At 33.9% G+C, this 11,829-nt stretch overlaps 2 protein-coding genes across 2 annotated transcripts; both read left to right on the forward strand.

Moving 5' to 3' along the window:
* The first annotated feature begins 3,182 nt into the window (after positions 1–3,182).
* On the forward strand, positions 3,183–5,815 carry LOC144431452 (uncharacterized). The gene is made up of 4 exons (XM_078119606.1): positions 3,183–3,556; positions 3,835–3,921; positions 4,639–4,862; positions 4,946–5,815. The coding sequence occupies exons 1-4, from the start codon at positions 3,235–3,237 to the stop codon at positions 5,045–5,047; spliced, it is 735 nt and encodes a 244-aa protein (XP_077975732.1). The 5' UTR covers positions 3,183–3,234; the 3' UTR covers positions 5,048–5,815.
* Positions 5,816–7,865: 2,050 nt separating this feature from the next.
* On the forward strand, positions 7,866–9,571 carry LOC144431263 (uncharacterized). Its single transcript, XM_078119123.1, has 2 exons — positions 7,866–8,066; positions 9,269–9,571. Exons 1-2 carry the CDS (start codon positions 7,932–7,934, stop codon positions 9,452–9,454), a joined length of 321 nt encoding a protein of 106 aa, XP_077975249.1. The 5' UTR covers positions 7,866–7,931; the 3' UTR covers positions 9,455–9,571.
* Positions 9,572–11,829: the final 2,258 nt, after the last annotated feature.

An 11,829-nucleotide genomic window follows, 5' to 3' on the forward strand; every position in this document is an offset into this window, starting at 1 on the left:
AAAATATCGCAATTACGGGGTCATTACGTAATCGATTTGGCCGTAATTACGGAATTGATTTTTGTCGATTACGTGCAAGCCTAGTGACAAGGCTTAGTACTGGCATTTAGGATACAAAGTTCTCAAAATAGGGATTTCGTATTTTTAATTATTAGAGTATTCATATATACACTTATTGCCGCTCAACTGAACCCGAAAAAGTATTGCAAATCGAAAGAAACGAAAGCCGGATAATTGGTGTTTTGTTATATTTATATTGATAAATATTTAAAAATACTTTTAAAACTGTAATAGTAGTTATATTTATTTCATTGCCACTTTAATATTTACTTTTACTAGACACTGAATAAATTAGGTAAGATGTACTTAGTTTATCATCTCTTTTTACTTTTAATCACCCACATATAATTCACCTCTGACGATGATTTTCGACATTCGACAGAGGTGGAAACATCACACACGGTTGTGAAATGTGTCAAGTAATGGTACCGTTATGGTTTAGTAATCATGCATAGTGGGTTCGTTTTCTTACCATTTCTATTTATCTTATTGCATTTTCATTCAAACTACGCTTATCACAACCTCCAACTCCAAGGACTCAAGTATATTTATTTTCGAGATATAAATATACTTAGTTATATGAAGATTTATTAACATAGTTTTATGATATGCTTGTTGTAGTTCAACTGGGCCCAATGTATCGAAGACAATCACACAGTAGGTCCTTCTCGCATATTTTATGTTCATTTCATATTTTATGTAAATCAAAGCGTTAGAAATTTAACTCGTTTATATCGTCAATTTTAACTTTTAAGACTTCACATTCTGAGACTTTCTTACAAAAATCTTAGCTTATTCCTATTTATCCCGATAAAGGAAAGTTCATGGACCCCGCACACTCGTCAGATTACCAGTCAAACCTAGTTTTTGGATTAGTTGACCAGGTAATTGTTCCATATGCAGGACTTTGATAAGGTAATCATATAACAGGGACTGACATTGATTTGCCCATTCAGAACATTTATTATGATAGTATTTACAGCCAATTACTGTGCTGCAGTCCATATATAATTTTATTGCTCGTATTTTACTGCAATTAAGTTGACAAATATTTCATAATATCTGGTAACTGCATTTTAGACCTTCTTGGCTTTCTTACCGTCAATATAACAAATCCGTATAATCCGATGAAGCAATGTTTGTCAACAAGCTCAAGAAGTCAGTCGCTTCCTATACAACCAGTCATGGTTATAACGTTAAATTCTCACAATTTATTTGTATATTTTTAGTTGGTCAGTTTATTCTCCAAATACCAAACAGCACACACATACATGTATAACTGCTTACATCGAAGAAGAAAAGTTTTGAGATAATTATCATATGTAAAATTAATCACCAATTTTATAAAACGCATATGACGCTCAAGATGCATTCGAAAGAATGCCATTGTTTATTTCAGCTGTTTTAAAACTGTCCGTTTTAAAAAGTTAGGTCTACAGACTTCAAAATATGTACTAATATTTTCATCATAATTGTCTAATAAATGTATTGTATATATATTTTTTAAATATATGTCACGTCGAAGCGCCAAGCGCCATATATAAAAGTTAAGGTCAATCCCAAGATCAATATCTTAGAAATGTTTTTAGCTAAGATGAGACTATATTGTTGGTATAGGGTTTCGGGGCTGAGTTTTTATTTCGGTCGTTATAATCGAATCCAAATCTGAAGTAAATGTGTGAAACTGAACAGAGGGTATTTTATCATGTTTTCTTCTAAGAACAAATGTGGGAATTTATTTTTGAGTGCTGTTCTACAAAAACGATGGCGAAAATGATGTGAAAAAAACTGATATAAACTCGAGCCGATTCCTTGGCAAACTCGAAAAACTTTAATCCAAGATCTGAAAGTGATTTACCGAAGTTAGATGATCCGAAGTCATGTGAGACCTTAAGTATGATTCAGGTCAATAAGGTCGGAAAAACAAACTTTAATGTTACAATGTTTTGTCTGAGGTAACGATCTAAAATTTAGTAAACACTTGAAGAAAGTTGAAAGGATTGGGACAAAGTGACACGACAGTGCATTTCTATAAACCTAAATTTTACAGCTGAAACTGAAATTTTAGCAGCTTATGACAATATATATACTTAGTTTGTCATAATATTAGCAAAGAATTTTTCCTATTTTGAATCGTGGAAGCGCAAGTGAACTTTCGAAACAAAGCTATAAGAAAAAAACTATTATACTTCCATGATATAAATTCAACATTCAAGCTATCAAATTCGACAAATTAATAATTTTTGATCTGATAGATAGTACTTTTCACATATGAAACACATAAACCTTGAACGAAGAATCAATATTGATCGTGTAATCACATTTCACGCAAAACCCCAAGAAGTCTGGTAGTAATAGGTTCATCAAACATTCCGTGATTTTCATGATTCGGATCCGATTCATGTTTATATATAACATAACAAGGCTAGCACCGCAGAACGGAACCTTTGGTTTAAAACCGTATTGTTCAGTTTAAAATTCACTTCAAAATGTCAATATTGCCAACATCAATGAAATAAATAGGCTACTGCTTATCTAGTCGATAGTGATATATTTTTAATCTGATGTGAAAATGAATATGCACGGTCTAATACGAATTTCTGGTGATGGGAGAAAGATACGATTGTACGTATAATGTTGATACGTACGTTGTTGTTATAAATGTTGATGCTCTCCGTGTTGACATAGTAAATCAATGATTAACCTATCTAAATGAAGACAAAATTAAAAGTATCTCTCGATCTCAATATAATTCAATTGTAACGAAAACACGTAAAAGAATAATAAAAAAGTTTGATGGACATTTTCGAAAACATTTTCTTTCAGCCTCACTTTTCGTATTTAAGTGAGGTCAAATACTATGGTTGTATATAGTTAGCCTCATTTTCATCCATTTGGTATAGCATAAAAGAGGCCACTTATAAAGTCTGTAATAAACTTGAGAAACTTTTTTGTGAAGTTTTTCACGATATCAAACTGGTGATTGATTTTAGGCAACGTCAACGATCACACATATACACTCGAGAAAATGTCAGCTTTTTGTAGCATAAAATGAAAAAAAGGGGTATCATACCACACTATAAGTAGCGTGTCAATATATAGACTATAAGAAAAGGAAAATCGGTTCCGTTGTAGATACGTGTTTGATTTGCGATTCAAGTGAATAGATTGACAATGAAAATGCATGTTTGCATTTATTTGGCCATTTTCTTGTTGGCATTTATCTTAGGTCATACGCAAGGCCATGACAATAAGAAAATAATGGTCTGTGAAGACTTGGATGATGTGTTCGGAAATGAAAATCAACAAAGACCCGATGTCCGGTCTCAAGTTAATGGACCCCCCGGCAAAAAGGGCCCCCCTGGAATTAAGGGAGAGAAAGGAAATGTTGGCACCACAGGGCGGCAAGGTTTATTGGGTCCACCGGGTGCGAGAGGATTGAAAGGTGCAACAGGCTCTCCTGGTGTTGCTGATGAACTTCAAAGAATTCATCAAGGTAATTATTACAACAACATTTGTTGAACAATGACTTTGCCAACTTTCTGCGCCTGAGAGACTAATTGTTATCGATACTATGGCAAGTGTAGGAAAAAGCTTATCAAGCATATTAAATTTCCGAAATTGATTAATTAATTAATACCATTAATAAGTCGATTCAACGCCAACAGATTCCAGAACTTATACTTGACCACAAGTATTTCCAACTTACATATATCAAAATAAAAATGGAATTTCTGAACATTATTTCAAATCGCTTTAATTTTTTTCTATTAGACATTGCCGACGTTGATGGTATAGCAAAAGGTATTGAGACTAGATTAAACGATTTGGAAGGAAAGTGTATGACAAGAAGAGATTTAGGTATGATACACAAGATTATTTCTCTACTTTTATTTGAGTTTTAAACTTTGTGGAAATGTTCCACAGATTGAAATATAGAAATCTTTAAATAATAATTTATCAGTTTTATGCAAGCTATATTCACTAAGACTATAAAATAGACCAGTATGGTGGTCCATCGTTGTCACGCGGAAAATTAAAAAAAATAATTTAAATCAAAATAAAACAAAATTTGCAAAAAAACGAAACTAAAATAAAAACGGAATAAAAAAATATTGAAATAGCCAAAAAAAAAAACGATTAAAATGAAAATAAAGAGGTTTATCCTTGTCAGACGTTTTCATTTGAAAAAGTGTTGCTTCTGCTCGGGGCAGGTAGAAACCTGTGGAAAGGTTAATCCATATATCATTTAGAAATTAAACTTATTCCACTCAATGGAAATTAGTAGTGAATTGGAAACCCAAGGAACACCGTTTGTAAGCGTAGAAGTATGTATGACAACGTTGGTGCAAGGCAGAAGCAACATTTTTCAAAATAAACCCCCTGTTAACGATATTTTAATCTTAATTTTTTATTCCGTTTTCATTTCATTTTTGTTTTATTTTTGTAAACTTCATTTAATTTTTATATTTTCTATTTTATTTTTTAGAGTTTTTCACTGATAATTTGGCGCCAAACGAACAAAAAGTTTGGGAACCTCTGAAATGGGCAATCTTAAACATTTTCATTTATATTTAGAAAATTGCGATGAAGTTTACGATGGAAAGTGTTACGTGTTGATCACCAATGATAACCGCCTAAATCTAGACCAAGCAAAAGCGAGTTGTCGAAGGATCGGCGGGAATGCAGCAAACATTTATAGCAAAGATCACTTCTATAAGATGGTTGCATTAACCCGGTCACGGATCGTCATCGGGCATTATTACCATAACCAATGGACGGGAATGACATTAAACACGAGTGTAAGTTTTCACCTGCAAATACAACCACAATGTTTAATAACTGCAAATTTTGTGTTCATCTTTTTTCTGTTTGATCTTTTCAGACAAAAAAAATTTATTTATCCAATGGAAGAACAGCTGCCTACACACGAAATTTATTTATCCAATGGAAGAACAGCTGCCTACACACACTGGTTACCAAATAGACCATTCAATCCTGCAAGACCTTACATGGGCAATCACGTTCCATCAGATTCAAATCATGTAAATCAAGGAATGTTTGATGAAAATTCCTCATACAGACTTTCTGGGGTTTTGTGTGAAATGTGATTGAAAGCGAACTTTAATATTGATACTTCGTTCAAAGTTTTCTTTTGTATATATATGTTTTCTATGTATTCATAAAAAGGCTGAATGAACAGCAAACTGCATAACTTTTGTAAAGACATTACATAAGAATTGCTTTTTACAATTGCTCATCAACGTGTCTGAATGATGACCCCATTATTCCCGTGTCTGTTCAATTCTAATTTGAAGATTTTAGTCAGCATTGCCGCTATATGAATATTAGTTGGCTGTATTATATATATTGGCTGTATTTGTATGTCACGTCACCAACCCTATCGAAATGAAAAGCCCAATAGGATTAGCTTACTATTTGAATGAGAACACAAAACGCTGAAAATGCCTTCAGCCTAATGCAAAATTAAGTCGATGAGATCTCAGTACTACTTCATCAATGAACCATGCTCGTTATCAGACTATTTCTGCAGGGTTGACTTTCGAGTTTCTCAAACGAAGCGGTAAACGCAAACATAGAACCAAATTTGCCACAAAAATTTGTGCGTGATACACCCGACTTTTAATGGATTTTCATAACACACATAAAACAAAACATTTCATGAACTTGTTAACTTTCCGCATGTGTCTAAATTGACTTATAATTCAAATAAATGTACATTGGAATGCAATTATCTCCTGCGTCACACAGCTAGCTTGTGGAATTATCGAAGGTGAAAATGAAAGTAAATGAAGCATTAAAAGAAACTTCGTACTGAACTATGAACTAAACCTAAATCAATACCTAAGAAATCTTCGCAAACGTTTGGAAAAATCGCTGAATATTATCTAGCAGCGTTGAATTAGGTACACGTTCGATAGACTTGGGTATAAATTTAGGCATTTTGCAATAAAAATGAATCATAGCTAATAATTTACACTTAAAGGTCTGCTTTATATGCCTGCTACAGGAGTATTTAGAATTAAATTAAAAAAATTCGTTTTCGATGTTGGACTATAATATAAAATTGATCTATGCCAGCATAATACAGTTCAGGAATATTGATATTATGTGGTCAAATTAAATTAAAAATTCATGAATAATTAAAAAATATATATTGTCACGGTAGAGAGGCGGCACAAACGGAATAGCCAAGGCTGATGTGAAAAGGGTTGGAATGGTGCAAATCCAGGCCCGTGGACACATGCAGTCCGCAGATTCATTATCTGTGGCCCGCGTCGCATTCGGAAAGTACCGTATATGCTCGTTTTACCGCCCGATCTTGATTAATAAAGGCCCATTTGAATAGCCGTCCGTGTGAACAGAACATAAAAACGAGAATATCGGTCGGGGACCGAAGACTTATCGATCGAAACCGCGGTTTCGCTTCATGACTCTATAGTGACACCGCGTTTACCATCACTAATTAATAAATAACTCGCTAATTATACGACATAATTCATCCATAATCGATATTCTCGTTTCAATATTGAAAGGGCTTCGTAAAACTTTTCCTCTTTTGCGGATTTGTACCTGTGGTGCGTAGAAAAAGTCAAAATTTTCGTTATTCTCGTTCGAATCATACTTGAGAACTGGACATGACAATATATTAATTATTGTAACGATCGATCTTATCTATATGTGACTTGACAAACAAACAACCTGACAAAACAACGAACGTCCGTGCTTGAATAAGGGCCCGGTTAGTGAGTTTGGTTTAAAAATATGGGCCCGGGCTACAAAACGAGAAAATATACGGTAATCAAAAAATTGCATTTTGTGTTGTTTAGTCATAAAATTACCCAGAAAAATTTTCTGACGTATTGTTACATCACTAATGTCACTGAATTGACTAGTGATATGGCTAGCTGAGGCAACGTTTAGTCGGGAATATATGCTAACAATTTTGGCATCATAGAAATCTAAAAATCGAATGCGGAAAATGATGCCTATATGTCGGAAAATTTAGTAATTACTCTCCTGTACCTCACATTGTGTAATCAATCAATCTGTTATTTTGTAAACATAAGTTTGAAAAAAAAAGTTGACAAATTCAAACAGTTTTTTAACTAGATGTGGGAGGAAAAACACCACAATGCTCACTTGATATGTCTGCAAGTTGTGTCGGTGAAAAGAGAATATAATTTAGAACGACATTTTGAAATCTTGTGAGCAATGAGCTTTTCCAGAGTCAAGATTTTACTTAAATTTGCGGAAGCACTTTTTCCGTTATGAAGAGTTTGAAATCCTACACTAAATGTAGATATAGAAAGAGTTTTGTAGGTTTTAGAAAGTTTTTTGGTGGTTTTTACATGCCTTAATGTGTTAGTTTAATAAATGACAGATACTGATCAATATGTTTGCACAATAAAAGTGTTTGTTATGTATTGCACTGTTTACCTATTCTTGGCACTATTGTGGCCCGCGAACAATGCAAAAATAATTTTGGGGCCCCGAAGCCGATAACCTTGGAACACCCTGAGTTAGACAGAGGATCCGGCAAGTTTCAAATAAAATAAATTTGGAATGTTTATCGCTGGATCGACTGTATCTATGAGCGTACAGCAAAAAAGTAAGACTTATGAACATTTTCTAAAAAGTCTAATTTCAGTATACCATGATATAATTTATATACTATATAAGCATGTAACTATGACATTGAGATATGTTTTGAGGAATCTTTTTATTTGCGTTTATGTTTTCTCAGAATTTTGTGAAGTAAAAAATGAAAAAGAGGTCTGTGTTACTGGACTGAAATCCATCGAAAACCAGATGTCGATTATTTACGAGCAGTTTCTATTTGCAAACAAATGTCGATGGAAATTGCTGTCATACCGAAAGATGATCCCAGTATTGATACGTTCATTTCTTCGAAATTGATGAAAATGATTCCTTCACATCGTTATTGGTCAAGCGCATGGACAAATATGACTTTTGATTTGAAGGTATAAACGTAACTACCGCCAAGTGTGTTAGATTTAAAACTTTTTTTAGAGTTTATCATGATGGATTGATTTTGAAGATGTGCGTTACTATCGATGTGTTTTTGCAGAACCAATTTTATCATCTACATGATCAATGAACTCATCTCCGATTATGCCGACGTCATTACTTAATATTGATGTCTATAGATAAGATTTATGATCACATATAACGTAGATCGGGTTGGGGAAATTGGGGAAAGTAGTGGCAACTGTTTCATCACCTTAAAAAAAAAAAAGATTCCATCACAAATCAATATCAATCTAATGCCATGATAATCAATGCCATGACAATTGTATTGTATTGAAAATCACAGTTTATCTACTATATTATAGATTTTTAAACTTGACTGTAAGTTATTTTCACGGTTAATAATGAAGAAACAACATTTTTATGATAATCCAAATATATTTTTTTTAGATTTTCTCGCCCACGATTTTTTTCAAAGGCATAAAGGTTAAGAAATATTGGTTCAATCATGTGCACATTTGACCTTTACAAATTGTTGATTCGTTATTTCATATATAAAATATTGCCCTTGCTATAGATCCGCGACCAAATTTATAAGACTATTTTGAAAACTTAATCATCGTAAAGCGAGTTCGATATTTTTTTCCACATGTATTATAGTGGATTCGGTTGTTCTGTTATCGTCGCACAAAACACAGTTGCCAGTCATCGTAGACAATTCCATTTATCGTCCATTTCAAATCGTGTTTACAGAAAGTTTTATTCAAAAAGTTTCATAACTTGGACTATTAAATCAACAAACTTACATTCCTTACTTGACCGCAATGAACAATAATGCCCAAATTTAAAAGTTTCTGATAAAAGGCTGCAGTCTCCATACTTCCAATTTTGCCTTCATAATTTTCAGAGATTGAGTAGGAAGAATTATATTTTTTCTGATCAGATTGTTGAAATCATCGATCAAAGCAATATTTTCTCGAGATTTGAAGATCAGATACGTGATGTTGACTCAATGCTACAAAGCTGTATAAACATTTCAGCTTTTCTAATTTTGAGTCTCTGCCTTTGTCGCAGGTTACCAATATAATTCAGTTCGATTTATGTTGTGTAAACGTTAACATATTGATTATCCGATATTACAACTATCTACATTTTCATCAAGTTTAATACCATTATTCTTCTTGATTTATTTCAGACTGGAGTGGTTTCTCCTCCGGGTAGTTTAGACAACTTCGTTTGGTATGGAATATTTGATGCTCCTCAGCAGAAAACGTGGACAAGACTTTTTTTGTTTGTCATTGATTTTCCTGTTTCCACTGTTGTCAACTCGGATCCTTCCAGAATGACATATGGAGCTGTGTGTTCGTTTCCCATACCATGATATTTGTGGTGCAGCTCACAAACCTTTTACATACAGGGTGATCAGACCAAATGTAGACAAATGTTTATTGAAATATCTACAATATAAATGTGAGAGAGAAAAAATTATTTTGCGGAAAATGGCATTATAAAGATAAATAATATAATTCATTGTTATTTTCTGATATATCCTCCCTTTGCCTTCACCACACTCCTCGATCTGTTCGGAACTTGACTGCACGAGGCACGTATGGTTTCTTCCGAAATCTTGTCCCAATAAGTCATCTATGCTTTAGAGCAGTTGCTCTCAATCTGAGTTACGCGCACCACTAGTGGTACGCAAGCAGCTTTGAATCATTGCAACAATCAATCTTTGTATTCGCTGAAAAGCGATTGTAGCGCTACAGATCCTTGTCTTTTAAAGATCGCCCTCGTCGGTTACTGTCCACTAAAAACGGAACGGGCATGTTTCGCCATTTTGCATGATATTTTACAGTGCGTCTGCATTAAATGAGGGAGCGTTCGTGATAGCGGCTAGTACTGTTCAAAGTGTATTCGTACGAGGTTTCCAATAATTTAGCGATTATGATAAGATGTATTGTGACGTAACGGACAAATTGGCAAAAACGTCCCTGTTTCGTTTCAGGTGGGCACAGGGGCGTAGCCAAAAATTTTGAAAGGGTTTCTGAAATTTTTTTTTTTTTCCAAGTTAGATTGAAACAGCTAGCGGGTCCGATCGAACGCTGGAATACGCGTGTTTTCAGGTAGTCAGTAGTTTTGGTAATCTTGGTAAAGTAACGGGCGAGGGCGCTCTCTAACGACAAGGATTGGTAGCCTTATAAACGCCGTTTAGCGAATACAAAAGTTAATTGTTGCAATAATTCAAAGCTGCTTTCGTACCACGTGAAATACTCCCGTGTATCAGACTGACAACAACTAATATTAAGGCATAAATTGATGACCTGTTGGGACAAGATTTCAGAAGACACCATACGTGCCTCGTGCAGTCAAGTTTCAATCAGATCGAGGCGTGTAGTGAAGGCAAAGGGAGGATATATCAAAAAATAACAATGAATTTTATTATTAAATTTTATAATGATATTTTCTGCAAAATATTTTTTTCTTTCTCGCATTTTTAATGTAGATATTTTAAATAATAAACATTTGTCTACACTTGGTTTGATCACCCTGTATGATGCATTTTATATCATTTATATTTTACATGTTGATTTGAAGTTAATTACATATTTAGAATTTAATGATGATAACAAAGCAATAAATAATATCATGTGTCCGAGGTTGTTTATTTACCGCGAAGAATTTTTTTCTTGAATTTCTTCTTCACTTTCGACTGTGAGGTTTTGCGCTTATCTCTGGACTAAATCGCAACCCCCATCTTTCCACTTGTCACAATGGACAGTTTCCCCGACACCTTCTTTGTATTTGTTTGTTTTCCGTATAATATAGGCGGATAGGACATGATATATAATCAGTTAGATCATAGGTTCTCAAAGTGCTCCGTACGGAGCCCCAGGGCTCCGCGAGAGAAGCCTAGGGGCTCCGCGAGCTATTTGATTATTTTCCAAAAGACTGACTTGGCTAATTTTGTAACTGTCCAAGTAAGCAACAACAGCTTTAATAAAATTTGACAACAAATAGCCTCGAAATATGGCAAAGAGGCGGAATTAAAAAATGACATTATTTATAAGCAGGAGCGCAGCCAGGATTCTTAAGAGGGAGGGGGATCAAAATTGGAATCGAAAATTTCCGCGCAACATTATTCGCGATTAAGTAAAAAAACTTTTTTAATGGATAACGAGATTTCTGTTACGTAAAATATTCAATCCATGACTGATTAGAGCATTTAAAATGTCTTGTCATAATAATTTAATTGTGCTCGTCGTTACTCACGTTTGATTCAAGATGACTATGAGAATTACTTACATAAAAGATTACTATTCTAAAATACCATAAAATACGTGATAAACTGACAACTATAAATAAATTGAAATGGTATTTTTGCGATCTTGGGATTAGTCAAACTTTTGTTTCTTTGCACTCGAGATTATTTTTAAGCAAGATATCGCCGTTACAAAAATTCCGAGGTCGATGGTAAAACTCAATAAGTACAATATACAATTGTGCAATCTATGACCATTGCGGGCATATTTGAAATGACTTGTTTATTGGGATAATTCTGTTAAACGTAACCCGCGGTTGTGTCACTCACAATAAAAAATCATTACTTCTCAAATAACCACGGCAATCCGCGGACATAAAATGAGAAACAATGAAACAAAGTTAAGTGAACGAAGTTCTTGTGGACTACTGTATATCCTGAACAACGCTGATATCATAAGATATTAGAAACGAAGTCATATTGCCCACAAAATAACA

Source organism: Styela clava, chromosome 13 (assembly GCF_964204865.1).
Source record: "Styela clava chromosome 13, kaStyClav1.hap1.2, whole genome shotgun sequence".
NCBI lineage: Eukaryota > Metazoa > Chordata > Ascidiacea > Stolidobranchia > Styelidae > Styela > Styela clava.